We start from the raw sequence: 17,486 nt of genomic DNA on the forward strand, positions 1-17,486 counted from the left end.
GTGTGGATGATGGTGCTATTTGCTGAGCTGGGGATGAGCAGCTGGGGGCAGGGCTCGTGGGGCATCGAGAGTTCTGTTTCGGCTGTAATGAGTGTAACGTGCCTGCTGGACCTGCAGCAGAGATGCCAAGCAGGCACGTGACTAGACTCTGGGGTCTTGAGCAAGGGGGATGGTGTGCAGAACCTTTGCCTAGAGCAGGTTCCCTGAGGAGAGTGCTGAGGGAGCTGAGAAGGGGCCCATACCAAGCCTCAGCGCCCCAGCACCCAACATGAAGGTTTGGGAAGCACATTGAATGAGATGATTTTGCCTGTGTCCAACTTTTTAAGCTGACCACAAATTTAAGCATCCCCCATTGTCCCAATGAAAAAACCCAAAAAGAAGTTAGTTGGCCAGCTTGAAAGTGTATGTACTTTTAAGAAGGAAGATAAACTACTCCTGAACTACATGTATCCTACCCAATCAGTTTAGCTATGAACACCTGAGAGTACAGAAAATACACTCATTTTAAAAATACTGCTGTTTTTTCCTACTTTCAAAATTTACAAAGCATCCTGTATATGCTCCTCATGTGTACATGAGGGCCCTGGAGCCCCGGGCCGCTCCTCTGACAGCTCTCCAGAGCGTGGCATCTTCATTGCTCTCTCAGCTGCTCTGGCTTCAGCCCTTACTGAACTGGCGTACGATGCCCTGAAAGAGTGTTTCTGTCCACACAGTGAGTGCCCTTTCATAGAGTGAGGGCAGTTGCTTTTCTTTCGTCCTGTGGGAGCATATTTGTGACCTCCACAATGTAACTACCTTTTGTTTCTCTTTTAACCCATATTTAAATTGTGAAATTGCTGTATTTTATAACCACATCCTCCCACCCGTGAAAATGTGAGGTCAGAAACCTTTAGGGATGCTAACTAAATGATGTTAAACATTTCTTTGCTCCCTTTACAGTTCTTTTCAGGTCAGCCTCTCAGCATCCTTAAGTAGCGTTGATTGAGTCTGTCATCCTGCCTCCATCCCAGGCTGATACATCTTCCCCCAACAGTTCTTTGTTCAAAATGAAGTAATTCTATCAAATGAGAGGAATTATAGGGACTCAAATATAAGGTGACTCCCCTTTTTCTGAGGAATAATTTGAGGAACACACTGTATCGTATGTTCAGTGACACATGGAACTTCAGAGCCAGGCTTTCTAAGCCAAGAGCTGCATTAATAGACTTAAAATAAAATAGTGATGTAACCTGTGTGTCAGCCTTGTAGCCACCAGGAAGCAGACTCAGAATGTCCTCTGCTTTGCGCAGGGTTAAATTTTTGTGCTGGAGAGTATCTCTGCTACAGTCATTCATTGCTTTCCCATTTTTAGCGTAAATAGAATTATAGAAGTATATGAGAGAAAAAGCTTTGCTAAATGTGGGTGAGCCTGCAAGATAGTTTCACGTACAGGATGACAAACTACGGCCCCGTGGGCTGTATCCAGCCCAACACTTGCTTTTACAAATAAAGTTTTGTGGTAACAAAGCCACATCCGTTCATTTACATATTATCTATGGCTGCTTTTGTGCTACAATGGTAGCATTGACTAGTTGTGACAGATTGGACCACAAAGCCTAAAAATACCAATTCTGTAGCCCTTTCCAGAAATAATTTGCTGATCTCTGATTTAAAACATAAATGCTGCGTCAAACAGACCTGAGTTCTATTCTTGGCTCTGACACTTATTGGCTGTGTGATTTTGAGCACTTAACGTCTCTGGTCCTCAGTTTCCTTTTCCTAAGATGGAGATAACATTGGGTTTCGCAAGGTGGAAAGGAGAAAATGCATGCGAAGTACTTAGAATAGCGTCTGGCACGTAGTAAGCACCCATTAAATGTTAGCTGTTGTTCTCATTGTTGTCCTCATGCTGATAATGATTGTCTTAGTAATTATACCTCCTTTCACACACATCTAATGTTCCCTAGTAGGTGTAAGTGTTTTGTTTTCCCAATGGATAGGGGAATCGGGACGAGATGGAGCCCCCACCTGAAGCTTGGGTTTCTCTGTCCTTTTCCAGGTCTCACTTACCTTGATGACCTGCTGCCCAAACTGTGGGCGTTTATCTGTGAGCTGGGGCCCCACGGAGGGTTAAAGCTCTTCTTGGAATGCCTCAACAATGACACTGAAGAGTCTAAGCAGCTCTTGGCCATGCTGATGCTGTTCTGTGACTGCTCCCGGCACCTCATCACGTAGGTCCTGCTGTGGCCAGAAGGCCTTCGCTAGAGGTGGAGACCAGACTACAGTGTCAGTCAGGACGCAATTGCCGATGGGATTACTGCTCACGTTTGGTCCTGTGGGGCAGGGTCGTTAGAAGAATTAGACGAGAAAACATTTACAAAGTGGGCGGCATCTAGTAGGGGTTCAGCAATTGTTAGTTCCAATCCTTTTCGGGGAGCTGAATCCTTTTAGGGTCAGTACCACTGAATGTGGGCTTTGGGCTCTCCTGGAGCTGGGTTCAAATCACCTCAGCCATTTTATGCACGGTGCTAGGTCATGTACTAGAAAATTCCAGAGCCAGGGCGCCAGGGTACAAAACCTGGCTTAGCCACTTACTGAGACACTGGGCCAGAGGCAGGAGGCCTCTCAGCCTGTTTCCTCATCTGTCTGTCGATGGGAATAACAACAGCACCTACCTCTTCGCTACATGGCAAGGATTGGCTGAGGTAATGCGCATAAAGTGCCCGGCATAGCCCCTGGCACATAGGAAGAGCTCGGTGTGTGCTGGCTCTTTTATCATGGTTACAGACGAGTTGCTTAACCTCTCAGCCTCAGTGTTCTCATTAGGAGCATAGAGATAACATTACCAGTCTGACAGGAAGTAAATGAGAAACGGAATGTCAAGTGCATAGAACAGTGCCAATTAACAAATGTTAGTCCCATGCAGTCAGTCTATTTGTTCTTCTATCGTGTTTCCCCGCAAAATAAGACCGGGTCTTATGTTAAGTTTTGCTCCATTAGGGCTTATTTTCAGGGGATGTCTTATTTTTTTCGTGTACAACAATCTGCATTTATTCAAATACAGTCATGTCATCTTCTGGAACATTGTTATAATGTACTAATTGCGTCCATCTGGCTGACGATCATAACTGGGGCTTATTTTCAGGGTAGGTCTTATTTTTGGGTAAACACGATAGCTTATGTGTCTACTTGTGTATTTGGTATTCTTTTAATTCTACATTTTTCCAAAAAGATCAGTAAAGAATTATTAGAGTGGACCTCAGGCAGTTATGTTTAGGCCAGACGACATTGTTAGGAGGGGATCAGGGACATGTAGATGGCAGATTGGGTAAGAATCACAGAGGGAAGAGCTCCGTGAGCAGTTGGAAGAAAGCAGGGGTGTGACCCTGAATTGCTGGGTCAAGGGTGACCCAAGAGTGAGTCATATTCTAAAGTGAATGGAGCAGTTTTAGGAGATCTTCAGGTACAGACGTATCTTACATGGTTCATTTATTCATATATTCTTCCAGACATTATTCATTCACTCATAAATACTTCCCGAGCACCTACTAAGTGCCACTAGTATCTGCTGTAGATACAGACTAAGCTGCCACAGCTTTCAGCAGACACAGAGTGCCAGTCAGGATCCCTTGACACTCAGGCATGATTCCAGGCATGAACTAAAGTGTCACAGATCCTATGAATGAGAAAAATGGAGAGTAGCGCTTATTGGTTTTTTTCCTTAATTGTAGTTTTTGACTTTTTACTATGGACAATTTCAAATCGATAGAAAGTAGAGAGAATACAGTATAATGAGCTCTCATATGCCCATCACCAGCTTCAGCAGTTATCAACTCATAGCCAGCTTGCTTCATCTAAACCCCCTACCTGCACTCGTCTCTTTGAAGCAAATCCTAGACATGATAGCGTTTTATCTGTAACTTTTGCAGTAAGCATCTCAAAGATACCGCTTATCCTTAACATTATTTTGTCTAGTAAGAGGTACAGATCTCGCTTTCTTTCCCTTTTCTCATCAGGAAATTGTGTATAATTTTCTGTCTGGTTTAGGATCCTTGATGACATTGAAGTTTATGAAGAACAGATTTCATTCAAACTGGAAGAGCTGGTCACCATCTCCTCTTTCCTGAATTCCTTCGTGTTTAAGATGATCTGGGACGGAATTGTAGGTAAGGTAAAGATGGCAGCTATCGTTCAACTGATGCTGCAGGCAGCGGGGCCAGGGTCTATCCCATCAACTCATTCTTAGCCTTATTGTCTGGCAGCATTCACTGAACACGCACATTTCTTCACATAATTAGAAGTTTTATTTCTTCAGTATCTGTGACCTCTTAAGCTAGGGGTGTAGTTAAAGAAGTCTTGTCCTCCCATGTGTTTTTCAAGTTGTACATGTACATCTCAAAGGTTACTCATGATGATTACTTTCACCCTGAATCTCCTTTTGATTCTTTGAGCTGATTTCCATGAAGATAAAGCCTGGGCCAGGACACACTTCAGATTAGAGGCCACCCCCTGAAGTGTTTCCAGTTGTGGATTCAGTACCAAGTTCCTTAGAGTATAAAGGTCCTTGGATGAGGTACTAGGGGGAGGCAGCGTGAGGGGCTGTGTCTGAGGGATTCTCAGTTCCTACAGACACTTAGAACATACCCAGGGGGCCTTTCCGTCCTGTTGGTTCCATGTAAACTTCAGAGTGAGGGACATCAAGACCTTGTTGGGACTTGATGATGTCAGGAAGAGACAAGAGCTCTTCTCCAGTTCTAGTCAGCTCCATGCGTGTGACTCTCCCGGTGTTTGCCCCACAGAGAACGCCAAGGGCGAGACTCTGGAGCTGTTCCACTCTGTCCACGGGTGGCTGATGGTGCTGTATGAGCGGGACTGCCGGCGGCGCTTTGCCCCTGAGGACCACTGGCTGCGGAAGTGAGCACAGGGCTGGGAAGGCACTTGGGGAGCAGAGGCGCCCGAGCGCTCAGTGGACAGGAGTTCGGCCCTCTCCGTCCTCCTGCCCTTTCATTCCCCTGAGGAAAGCTGCTGTTCCACGAAGCCCCTGTCAGGACAGCTCATCTCCTGTCAAGTCGCTCCTGCTAAGATAGGCGTACCCTGAAGATGCTTAGAGCTCAGGGCAACAAAGCCAGGTCACAGTTAGCAAATGTTTCTGGTCCAGGCCAGGAAGAAAAGTTTGCACCTGTACTGAACAGATGATGACAGATAAATGGCAGTTTTCTACCAGCAGAATTAGGATGACAACTACAGCTAGGTCTTTTTGAGACGTGGGATCGGGGGGATCATCCGGCAACAAGTGAACGTAAGGTCATGTCCAAATTCTGTCATCAATGACATGTCAACTCTAACGTAACTCTTGAAGTGATGGCACTAGAGTAGGGACTGGCAGACTTTCTCTGGAACGGGCCAGACGGTAAACATTTTAGGCTTTGCAGACTGGACGATCTCTGTTGCAACTACTTGATTCTGCCGTTGTAGCGTGAAAGCAAACAGAGACACTTTGTAATGACGCAGTGTGGTTGTGGCCCATTGAAACTTGACAGAAACGGTCAGCAGGCACGATCTGACCCTCAGGCTATCGTTGGCCAGCCCTGCACTAGACAGTACTGTTCTTGTTTTCATGATCCCAACCCCTGTCTTTTCTCTTTAAGGGATCTCAAGCCTAGTGTGCTGTTCCAGGAGCTGGACAAGGACAGAAAACGCGCACAGCTGGTCCTGCAGTACATCCCGCACGTCATTCCTCACAAAAACGTGAGTCGCACTCAGAGCCGGGCTCCTTGTGGGGGTGTCTCTGTTCCCCCACGTGGTTCCTGACTTTCCATCTCCGTCCTAGCAACTGGAAATGAAGACATGAGATCATTCATTCAGCCGATGCAAACAGCAATTGGCTCTGAACCTGCGTTGGGTAGTAAGCGGAGCATTGGGGTGCAGAGATTGAAGACAATATGAACGGGCAGTTCTGGCAGCGGGGTGTGCGTATGCTACAGGGGTGGCTGCTGTAGGAGCCCAGGGAAGGGGGGCAGGAGCGTAGGCAAAAGTGGGCAGTGTTTAAGGGCCTCGGGGGAGAGCTCGCAGTGGGTACCACGGGAGAGCCGGACGTATAGTCTGGCTGGAGAAACTAGAAGGCAGACGTCGAGAAGCTGAGGACGTTTTAGGAGTTGAAACAGCAAGGACCTTGTCAACCCAGGGTAGGACCTTGCATGTTGTCCAAAGCCATTGGAGAGCTTTCAGCTTTGGAGGCACCTGGTCAGAGCTCTACTCGAGAATGTTCTTCTGGCTGTAGTGTGGGGCAGTGGCTAGAGGCAGAGGTGTCACAGCCATCCGGCCTGGTCTCGGGTGGGGTCACGGAAGTAGAAAGATGATAAGGTCAAGAGACTTTTAAGGAGGTGGCACTTAACAGGCCTTGGAGAAAGATGACACTCGGAGGAATTCAGATGATGCTCACGTTTCTGGCTTGGGTGCCCAGGTGCCTGGGAGAGCCATTCCCTGACATAGGAGCACGGCCAGAGCAGGTCTGGGAAGTGCTGGCGAGGTCAGCTTTGAGGAGCTAGCATGGGAGGTGCCAGCAACTCCTCGGGGCTATTGGACACGTGGCTGTGGGGCTCAGGAGAGAGGCCTGGCCTGGAGACAGGACCCAAACCTCCTAACTGCGTTTATGGCCGTGGATGAGGTGCTCAGGGAACCAGACGGAGTCAGAAGATCAGGGGACCGAGGCCAGAACCCTGCAGGACCTGGCCCTTAACAGGCCAGCTCAGGAGAGAAGGAGTCATCAAAGGGAGCAAACCAGCAGAGCGTGCTGTCACAGATCCAAGGGACATGAGAGACGGCTCACGTCCCTGTGTGTAGCGCGGTACCGGGGCCATTCTGCGCTCCTTGGGAAGACGCTCTTACAGGTCTACATGTGCCCTTTCCTTTCCTTTTGTCTTTTGACAAAATAGACATTTCTAGAAAAGCGTAAGTCACATGTTTGTAAATTAAATCTCACTTTTCAGAGATCTTACTCCCCCTCACTGCTCTCTGATCTTGTTTCGACCTTGACGTTAATACTTACAATTGCCATTCTATACCCTCCAGCAGTGATTCGCAAATGGATATGGCTGTTTAAATTCTTACTATACTTGACAGTAGAGCCGCTCAGAAATGAGGGGCCTCATGGCGATGACTTCATCACATGTGCCCTCCTTGAGGGAGCCCCTTCAGCTGTCTCCCTTTGCAAAATAGGCCATTCCGTTGCTTTACGCTTCCCAATGATGGAACATTTTGGCTCAGCGTAAGCTGATTTATTATACTTCTCTGTAACTTCTGCCCTTTGGCCACTGAAGGTGGAATCTCTAATCTGAAATTTACAGGCATCTCTCGTTTGCCTTCTGAGTCTGTTTCTAAGGGTAGCAGCCTTCCCTTCTCCAACTATCCTCATTAAGGTGGTAGTTTCCAGCCCTTCGTCTCCTGGACCTCATCCAATTTGGTGGAGTCTGACTTAAACCACAGCGCCACGTCCTGGACCTGTGTGTCCATGAGTTCAGCCTGAACCGGAGCATTCCCGTATCGTATAGTCTGGAATCTCTGCTCTGTATATCCATAGCTCACAAATGGTGTGCTGGGGTACCCTGGGATATTTTGAGTTTTTGAGGGGAACACAGTGAAATCTGTTGGACGCTATTATGAAAGTACTACTAGCTAGGGTTCCCAGTTTCAGCTTTTTTTTTTTTTTTTTTTTTGGATGATGTCATATTTTCTAAGCTGGGTTTTAAAAAATGAAATTTAAAAATCTTTTTTTCAATGTATTTTTTTTTTACAATACAATTACTATGTTCTTAGCACATAAATACTTATTACGTTGTTAGGCCCTAACTACCAAGTAAATGGAACTGTTAAGTATTGCTTTTGACCCAGGAGTGCCGTGAAAATACTGCTGAGCCATTAGGGGTGCTGTGAACAGGAAAGAGGGAACCTCTGGAGAGTAGTTTGCATGATTTGTGAGTCCAGAGTGTATCCTAACCCTCACCATTTTTTCCTTTTGCTTAAGATTGCCATCAAGGCTTTCTGTCCTTGGCTCATAAAATCTCTCTGGTCCCTCCCTTGGGAAAATAGGGCCCTTCCTCATCTCCTGGCCCGTCCTGCTCCCTGTGACGGCACCAGGAGGTCGGGGAGGGTGTCTGAGGTCTGATGCGTTAGAGCCACGAGGGCACACTTGTCGCCTGTCTCTGGCTGTGCTTCGCGGGGGTGTGCCACCTTCTGCTATGATTCATTCGTGCTGGAGGGAAAAGGGGCTCCCCAGTCCTGCTTCCTTCCCTGTTACCCCTCTGCCCTCGGTCCCTAAAGGCTGAATCTCTCCCTTGTTCTTGATCTCACTCAAGCGGGTGCCTTTCTCGTTTTCCTTAACACTTTGCAAAGCCCCGACTCTGCCTAGTTCACGCACACAACCCTGCTTCCTCTGCACTCTTCTTACGTTTTGCTTGTACACATTCATCTCCCAATTGGGACTTACAGCTTCTCTCTCTCGTTTTGGCCTAGAAGGCTTAGTGCCATGTGGGCTGGGCAGCAGCTGTGTGGTGTGGTGTGGTGTTCTGTGCGTGAGCTGTGGGTTTGAGTCTGCCCACCCGCTGTGTGACCTTGGGTGAGTCCTTTTCTTTATCTGCAAAATGGGGATAATGACCCTTAACCAGATGTCCTCTGCTGTTGCTGAGGTCTTACCGCCCCTTGAAAGCTGGTTAAGTTTGCCTCAAACCACCTTCCACGCACCCTGGAAATCCAGAGCCCCATCCAATCTTTCCTTGGCTACCGTGTTTCCCCAAAAATAAGACCTACTCCAAAAATAAGCCCCAGTTAAGATCGGCAGCCAGACGGATGCATTTAGTATGTTATGACGATGTTCCAGAAGAAGATGACATGACTGTATTTGAATAACTGTAGATTGTTGTACATGAAAAAATAAGACATCCCCTGAAAAGACGCCCTAATGCATCTTTTGGAGCAAAAATTAATACAAGACCCAGTCTTATTTTCGGGGAAACATGGGCACATTCTCATGGGCACCTCTGCAGCTCTGCTTTTGTGTGTGCTCTCTCTGCCCCAAACTTAGTGAACCCGGACGTGAAGCTCATCTTCTGCTTCACGTTCCATAAAAGGACACCCCTTGTTCAGGTGGTCATGCTAACGATGTGGGGTCCCCGGAAACAGTCATGCTACGTGACCCCACACAAGGTAAATACCTATTCTGACCGCCTCCAGTTCCCCCACCATAGAAGGGAGAGGCGGGAGTGCCCTCCTCCCATGTCGCCCGACACCTCGCTCTTCCTCCGTCTGTGCTCTCCTGTCCCCGCGGCCCTGGAGCCCCAAGCGCTTTGCAGAGCACTTCAGCCCTATTTCTAGACTCATGAACCAGCCGCATCGAGCTGCTGTGCTGAAAGTAGCCCTTATACCAAATACATCTCTCCTTAGGAAGCTGTTGGCAGTTGCTTTCTCTGTTATAAGCATGTTTCCTTCATAAGTTACTATAGAGGATCAAATGAAATGCACTAGTTTCCCTTTGTACATAGTTAATTCTTATTATTATTGTTCTGATTACTGTTCTTATTTGTGTTTAACAAAGCTCTTGACTTTTGAGGGGATTCCCATTTTAAAACGAAAAACAGCTGTGGTTGGATTTATATATTCATTCAGCTGACGTTATTTGAGTGCTATTATTGCAGCAGTGATGCTGAAACCCAGCTTGGGGTCAAGGGTCAGTGTTTGCCTAAAGGAGCTTATCAGAATCTTGAGAAAGGAGAGAGGTTCTTTTGAAACAGTAATTGAGAACTATTACCAGTGGGACCACAGTGTACTTGAGGGCACAGAGGAGGCAGATGAAAGGTCAGGAACCTTTATTCTATAGGATCATTTAAAAAATTTCTGACAGTGAAAAAAATTGCCCTAGAAATATTTCTGTTTTTTAAATTTATAATATTGATTTCCTTTAAAACAGGCACGGCTGTGAAAAGCCGCCTCTGTAAACTTGTCTTGCAACCAGGTTTTTTTTTTTTTTTTTTTTTTTTTTAAAGATTTTATTGGGGAAGGGGAACAGGACTTTATTGGGGAACAATGGTCAAATTGTTGTCCTTTCAATCTTAGTTGTGGGGGGTTCTGTTCAGCTTCAAGTTGTTGTTCTTTCAGTCTTAGTTGTGGAGGGCGCAGCTAGCTCCAGGTCCAGTTGCCGTTGCTAGTTGCAGGGGCACAGCCCACCATCCCTTGTGGGAGTCGAACCGGCAACCTTGTGGTTGAGAGGACAGGCTCCAACCAACTGAGCCATCCGGGAGCTCAGCTCAAGGTGCCGTGTTCAATCTTAGTTGCAAGGGGCAGAGCCCACCATCCCTTGCGGGACTCGAGGAATTGAACTGGCAACCTGGTTGAGAGCCCACTGGCCCATGTGGGAATCAAACCGGCAGCCTTCGGAGTTAGGAGCACGGAGCTCTAACCGCCTGAGCCACCGGGCCGGCCCGCAACCAGGTTTTTATAGTGAATTATTGACTGATTGCTCCTAGGCTGTTCTTTGCTGGCCTCTAGCTGCAGCCAGACGACTCGTTCTGGAACCTTTATTCTTTGGCATGTATTCGGTTATATTTTTAATTCCCAAGAGTGTTTGGGGGACTGTTTACTGTCCCCCAAGTCACTTCTAACCTGCAGCACGTATCGAAGTGTCCCATTCTGGTTGCAGCTCATGTGACGTAAATTTCGTTCCTTTCGTACAGTGTGTTTGAGGGACTCATCCGTTGTTGACCCTGTTTTGGTCTCACCTTTGCTCATTTCAGAGAGTTCTTCTGTTCCGAAACATGGTTACCAAGGAGAAGGAGAAACTGGGGCTCGTGGAAACCAGCTCCGCCTCCCCCCACGTCACGCACATTACTATCCGCCGCTCCCGGATGCTGGAGGTGAGAGACCCCAAAGAAGTGTTCTCTGGGAAATGTGGGTTTTTTAGTGGATGACCTGTTGCCTCTGAACTCTTCTTGTCACTCCTTGATCTAATGGCACTGAAATCAAGGCTGTGGGAGCAGGACAGCTGCCACTTGTCTCGTTTCCTGCTCTGAGAGCTGCGTGATTAAATGTGTCCTCAGTGCCTCAGACCTGCGGTGCAGTATTCCTTTTCTCCACGAGGGCCCCTGGGCTAGAGCATCAAACACTTCGTGCCTCTTTGAAATGAGGACAGGAAGTGCCACGTGCAGACATCTCATGTCAGTGCAAACTCCATTTGTCCCGGCAGGCACTTTGCCCAGACGCCCAGCTGTGAATGTGGAGGCTGGAATGTAGGTGTTACTGAGCCCTACTGGGAAAGGCATTTGTCACAGCTGGAAGTTCTTTGTAGTCAGCAGCTTAGGAGATAAAAAGGAAGCAGCCCACCTTAGCCAAACAAAGCCAGTGTCCCGGTTACCACCGTGTGGCGACTTCATGCGAGTTAGAAATAAGTGCCTCTCCTCAGAACACTTTGCCTCCATGTCAGAATATATTGATTTTGTGGGAACAAGACCCTGACTACTGTCTGCTGGACACTGTCATCGTAAATGTCTGTACCTGCGATTGTGCATGCCCCCCGCTCCGCCCCCCAGGGCTGTGCCGTGCACAGCCTGCCTGCGTGTGTGGGTCCTGCCAGCGGTGGGATTGGTGACTGAGCCCCAAGGACCCTTTCCCAGGAGAGCCGTGGCCTGGTTGATTTGCCCACGCTTGCTCGTCAGACCTGTTATCACACCCCAGCCACAGTTCTTCCCTAGTAGGTCGTGCCACGTAAGGCAGTCGTGGCATCCCAGGACAGGCCATGGCCACAGAGCCAGCCACCAGCAGACGGCAGTGGCTGCAGCGTTTCCTCCCTGCGTGCTGACATGTCTCCCTGGCGGCATGCACACTCCTTCCTGGAGCCCTTGTTTAGTTTCCCTGACCGCTGGTGACGGACGCTGAGGTCTGCTGGGAAAGGCAGCATGCGGTAGACGATGATATTTTTGACATTGGTAAAAGCAGGGAGAAGCCTCGTAAGTGCCCACAGGGACCCTGCAGGGCATGGGAGTGAGGAAAGCTGGCTGAGAGGGTTGCAGCGCGGGGGCACCTTGTGTACACACTGAACAAATAGAAACATCCCTCACTTCCACTGCTCTCCTCTGCTTTGCAAACACAGCCCTCGGTCTAGGTGATCTCCTTAAGAGAAACAGCCCCACAAGTGGGTTGATAAATGACAATTGACATCCAGCTTTCGTGTCAGGGAGCAGTAGAGAGTGGGCAGGTGGAGAACACGTGCTCCCCCAAAACATTCAGCGGAGGTTTGTGCTCCAGGAGTCTCGTTTTTTAAGAGAAGGCCAAAATTCAGGGTTTTGTGGGAATTCCCCAGATCTTTTGATGTTGGGAACTAATGATATTTTGTAAAGTACCTGGAAGGTCAGATAACTCCTGTCTTCCCACCGAATTCAACCTATGGGCCACCAGTTGGCGACCTTCACTTTGACTCGAAGCGGAAAAAGCCCCGTCGTGTTGTCCATACTCCCTTCTCCAGCACTTTCCTGGCTGCACCTCTCGTCTCTTAAATTCCTCCGTCCCACCACCCATCTTCCCCCTCCATGTGACCAGCACCCACAGGAAGTGGGGTGGCAGGGACTCTGCTGTCTCCTGAAAGGGATGGAGTCCCCGACCGACTCCTTCCTCAAGTGTCGTTGCTTATGGGAAAGTCACGTGGCATCCTGGCTGCCCAAGTCAGCTGTTTTTTAAACACGTCGCTCAGGGACATCAAAGGAGGGATGTCTGTCTTAAGTTTTAGGCAAAGTCTGTTTTCCTCTTTACGTCCCACTAGAAATATCTCATTGTGAAATTGATCACTGGTGTCCCTATTGAATTCGGGGGAGAGGGACATTTATTCCATTACCATAGTGTTGTTATGATCTGGTGGTTTGATTAAAACCTGAGTCCAGTGGCCTTTGCTTGATTTGGACACAAGGGGGCATCAAAAAGTTGATATTAGACTTAGATATCCAAGGCTTTTTTTTCTGTTTCCTTTTTAATAGCGTGTATTGAAGGCAGTGCTTCTGTATCAGGTGACCGGGTATTCATCCTGCAGGAGGACTTGCCCTCACAGGGTGTGACCTGGGGCTGGAACTCAGGCATTTCAGGACTGGAAGGAACCTTACACGCACCCTTGCCCAACTCTTGCCCCTCACCCTGTCCGTGCAGACCTGAGGCCAAAGAAAGTCAGCTCCTTAGTCAGGTCACTCGGATATCCGTTCTTGAAGTCATTGGAAAACAAAGCCAGCTCTCCTGTCCCTGGGTCAGTGTTCTGCGTCTGCTCGTTGCAATGCAGTAGAGAAGAGGCGTGCCCTCCTCCCGCTCACCCTCGTAAGGGGCACAGAGCTAATCCTCTGGTAATGACACCAGTGTCCAGAGTCCCGTGGGGGATGGGGGGAAAGCACGACAGGAAATACACCAGAGGAGGCAGGCGGCAATTTCTCTCTACAACTTTTCAAGGAAGAGGCTGATGTGGGGCTGATGAAGCCAAATTGAGGTTTGAGTCCAGCACACTTTCCTGGGCGCCTGCTGTGTGCTAAGTGCTTTCACATACACCTTCTCACTGAATGTGCGAAACCCAAACACCTTGCTAATGGGTTACGGTTAAGGAGGCCTCATGTTAAAGCAGCATGGAGGAAATCCTGCAGGCAAGCGGGAACCCGTTTGTATTCTCCACTGGCCCCTGATCAGTGCCAAAATAATTATCTTAAATTTAGGCAGAATGGTTTAAATGCTACAGCAGCTGCATGGTGACTTCCTGTTTCTCCCTTGTTTTCAACGAAAGGATTCTCAAACTTCATGTGCATAAAAGCACTTTTCAGGATTGTGCTCTCACAATTGTGTTCCTGTTCCTTCAGCTGACTAACGGGACTGCACAGGTTGTTTTTTCCGTGCTCTCTAACTCTAGAGCCTAACCCTGAATAAGATTGGGAACCACCATAGACAGTCCTTTGGATCACAAGGGAAATGTGATTGACAGCAGAGCAGCAAGCGTTCCCCAAAACAGACTGGCCTCATTTGCTCTGTGACAAGGGGCCAGAGCAGCAAATGGGTGGATGCCACGGAGATGGTGTCTGTCAGCAAAACGTCTGAGAGCACCGCAGTTGTGACTGAGTGGGGGAAATGGGAGGTGGCTTCAGCAGGATGTTATGTGACAGTATCTAAAGACGTAGGTTTCACCCTGCCGAATGGGCCTCATGGCAGCCCAAAGGCCTCCTGCCTGGGTCCTGTCCGGTTCAGCACTGTTTTACAGTCACTGAAATAAAAACCTTAGCAGCTTGCTTAGCAGTGTCCACATGCCAGAAATATGTTAGATGACAGACAGAATCGGGAGCCAGGAAGACCTCACCAGGTTAGAATCGAGGCAAACTACGGAGGATGATTAGCAGGGAACTCAGAAGTTGTGTCCGAGAGCTCTGGGTAGGGGAGACGTGCTGACCAGCTGCGTGTCTTAAGGGAGCTGAATGTGAGCCAGAAGCACGCTGAGGCTTCTCCTGTCTGCTCCTGCCCTCGTCCAGGCCCAGCATCACTCCTGCGCCCCGTCTCCCTGCTTTCTGCTCCATCCCCTGCCATCCGTCTGCTCTGCTGCCAGCAGAAAGCCAGCCATGTTGCTCCTTGCCTAAACTCTTCTGTGGCTCCCCATTGCCTGCAGGATATAATTTAAACTCCTCAGCATGGCTCACAAGGCCTTTTAGGTTCTGGGGGAAGATACCACGAATTGAGGGTGGAGGGTATTTTTATTTTTCATTTTCTAGCCCTCTAAGATTGATTGATTGATTGATTGATTTTTACCGTAAGCTAAAAGGTACACTTAGCATTAAAATAGAGGTGCGATCTTGTCTCAGTTTCTTCTGTCCTTTGTCTGATGGCCAAGAGCTTGTCTGACCCATCTTGTCTAATTGCCTGTCTCGCTGCCCTGCATCCTCTTAAGGGAAGCCCCCCCCTTGCCACACAGCAGGAAAGTCACATCCCCCAAAAGGAATTTCCCTTTTAACAGGCTGTCGTTGGAAGCGGGTGAGAACGACTTCTCATGCACCCATGCATCCTGACTTGCACGTTTCTTACACTGGGAAGGCTGCTCATGGGAGAAGGGGCCTTGAGGGGAGCCCTGAGTTATGCAGAAGGCCTTGGGTTCCTAATGGGCTGTAACTCTGCCCTTGGCAGGACGGCTACGAGCAGCTGCGGCAGCTTTCCCAGCATGCCATGAAAGGCGTGATCCGCGTGAAGTTCGTCAATGACCTCGGGGTGGACGAGGCAGGAATTGATCAGGACGGTGTTTTCAAGGAGTTCTTGGAAGAGATCATCAAGAGGGTGTTTGACCCAGCACTCAACCTCTTCAAGGTATTTAAGGGGGCGCGAGCCAGCTTGACAGTAGCCAGATTCGGGGTGACAAATGAAACGTGACGCACTGGGCTTGCTCATTACAGGGCTTTTAACCTCCGCCTCTCTCCGTCTTTCTGCCTTGCAGACAACCAGTGGGGATGAGAGGCTCTACCCTTCGCCCACCTCTTACATTCATGAGAATTACCTGCAGCTCTTCGAGTTTGTGGGCAAGATGCTGGGGAAAGCTGTATATGAGGTAGGCGAGTTCCAGAGCCTTGAACTGGCATGGAAAATAAGATGGGAGAAATACCGCGGGGCTTCGTATGCATGTGTGCGATCAGGCCCAGCCATGTAAACTACCTGTCACTAGGATAAAGTCACGGGAAGAGGGACAGGAAGCAAGATTACCATACAAAACATGTGGTGCTGCCTGTGTGCTGTCTCATTTAATCCTCTCAGTCGTCCTGGGGTGCTGCTGCTGTCCTGTGGACGTCAGGATGCGAGAACTGAGGCTTCCAGAAGTCGCGATGGGACCCGGAGTCCCATTACTAGTTCAGTGGTAGAAACCAAATTTGACCCAGGCCAGCCTGAGCCCCAAACCAGCCTTCTGCTTTCCTGAGGGGTGAGGGGTGATATGCCAGAGCCAGATCTCCAAGTAGAGTCCAGGTAGTATGAGGGCGGTATTCTGTGGGGTTTGGTAGTAGTTGCAGTTGTTTTAAAATCCTTTGTCATTTGAGTGCCTGGAAGTGAGCCAGAGGTGCCTGGGAGATAGATGGCTGCAGACTAGAACATGAACGTAGGACATAGCCCAGAGCAACTGACCCAGACTGGTCTTCCCTGGCTAGCTACGTGACTGTGCGTGGAAGTCGCTTTCCTTCTTTAGGTCCCTTCTTTAGGTTCTCATCAGTAAAGTGGGGATAATACGTTATTTGGTTACTGCAGATGGTAATGAGGTAATATAGGGGGAACACCTCCAATGGTGCCTGGACCTGCTCATGGGGGAAGTGGAGTCCATCCTCACTGTCGTTAAGAAGAAAGGTGTCTGAATTTCCCCTTCTCAGTCTCTGTGGGGTCAGGACCAGGTGGACTTCTGCAGGCTCCGGTGAGGCCCACGTAGCTCCAGTCCCTCTCCACTGGGCTGAGCTGGCAGAACGCCCTCCTGGTGGCACTTGCCCCTCCCCCCCGTACCCTGAAAGTCCTGCTCCTCGGGAAGGAAGGAAAGCTGCAGCAGGAGCTCCCTCGGGCCCAGGTAGCCAGGCAGTGAATAAAGCACCTGAGCCCCTCTCATGTCACAGGCCATCACAGACCTGAGAGGAGCCAGGAGGCCTTCCACAGGCGAAGAGCCAGAGCTGGGGCAAGTTGAGGGAAGGAGGCCATGTGGGGCCGACATCCTCTGACTCCACGTGATCCATCATTCTCTCTGGGGGCCGCCTCTGTCCACGGCCTCAGTCCCTGGCCGCAGTCGTCAGGGGCCCCGTCTGAGTCCCTGCCCAGACGCCCTTCAGTCCTCCTGCTCGGGACCGGCTGCGTAGCCTGGGCTCATTTTCTGTGCTTGTTTTCACATCTGCAAAATGGAGACTTCTCAGTTGATTCCCATTTAAAAAATCTCATGCGGACCTACCTAGGCATGTGCCGTGTTTTTCCTTTAAGCACGTAGCTGTGATGAGACCCAGAGGTGTCTGGGCCCGCTGGAAAGCATGACCTCCTGGCTTTTGTGAATGCCCTCCCCTGTTTCCTGGGCCCCATCTGTCTCCTCCGTCCCCAACAATAATAGTATGGATGGAAGAAGTTAGGACGTAGTGGGCCCCGTATAAGGAGCAGCACTCATGGACTCGTGTAACCCCCCTGCCCCCCGATCCTCTGTGACAGGCCCTTGCTGAGTGTGATTCAGCCCCCCCTCTAAATCTCTCCAGTCCACACACCACTGTCCGTCCTTCAGCTGCTGCCCTAGGCCAGTCTGCCCGCAGTTCTCCCTGGTGTTAGGCAGTGGCTTCCTGCCTGTGCTGTACCTCTGCCTCCTGCCTTCCTCCTCTGGTTCATTCCCCACATACAGTACCGATGTGACACTGCCCTGCTCAGAGCCTTCCCAGCGCTCCCTGCTGCCCTCACGGTAGAATCCAGACTCCTGGAGGTTTCTGCGGCCCTTCCTGACCTGGCCCTGCCTGCCTCTCTGG

General features: G+C 49.4%; 1 protein-coding gene across 3 annotated transcripts in view; it reads left to right on the top strand.

Moving 5' to 3' along the window:
- Positions 1 to 17,486, top strand: part of UBE3B (ubiquitin protein ligase E3B) — a 54,519-nt gene that overhangs the window by 24,719 nt on the left and 12,314 nt on the right. For all 3 annotated transcript variants that reach the window (XM_019757440.3, XM_019757441.3, XM_019757443.3), the window contains exons 15-21: positions 2,039 to 2,210; positions 4,027 to 4,145; positions 4,779 to 4,893; positions 5,628 to 5,727; positions 10,764 to 10,883; positions 15,154 to 15,330; positions 15,458 to 15,568. In XM_019757440.3, coding sequence (XP_019612999.2) covers positions 2,039 to 2,210; positions 4,027 to 4,145; positions 4,779 to 4,893; positions 5,628 to 5,727; positions 10,764 to 10,883; positions 15,154 to 15,330; positions 15,458 to 15,568 — 914 coding nt within the window. The remainder of the gene's footprint in view (positions 1 to 2,038; positions 2,211 to 4,026; positions 4,146 to 4,778; positions 4,894 to 5,627; positions 5,728 to 10,763; positions 10,884 to 15,153; positions 15,331 to 15,457; positions 15,569 to 17,486) is intronic.

This window comes from Rhinolophus sinicus, chromosome 9 (assembly GCF_057876585.1).
Source record: "Rhinolophus sinicus isolate RSI-liver-muscle chromosome 9, RSI-T2T, whole genome shotgun sequence".
Classification (NCBI taxonomy): domain Eukaryota; kingdom Metazoa; phylum Chordata; class Mammalia; order Chiroptera; family Rhinolophidae; genus Rhinolophus; species Rhinolophus sinicus.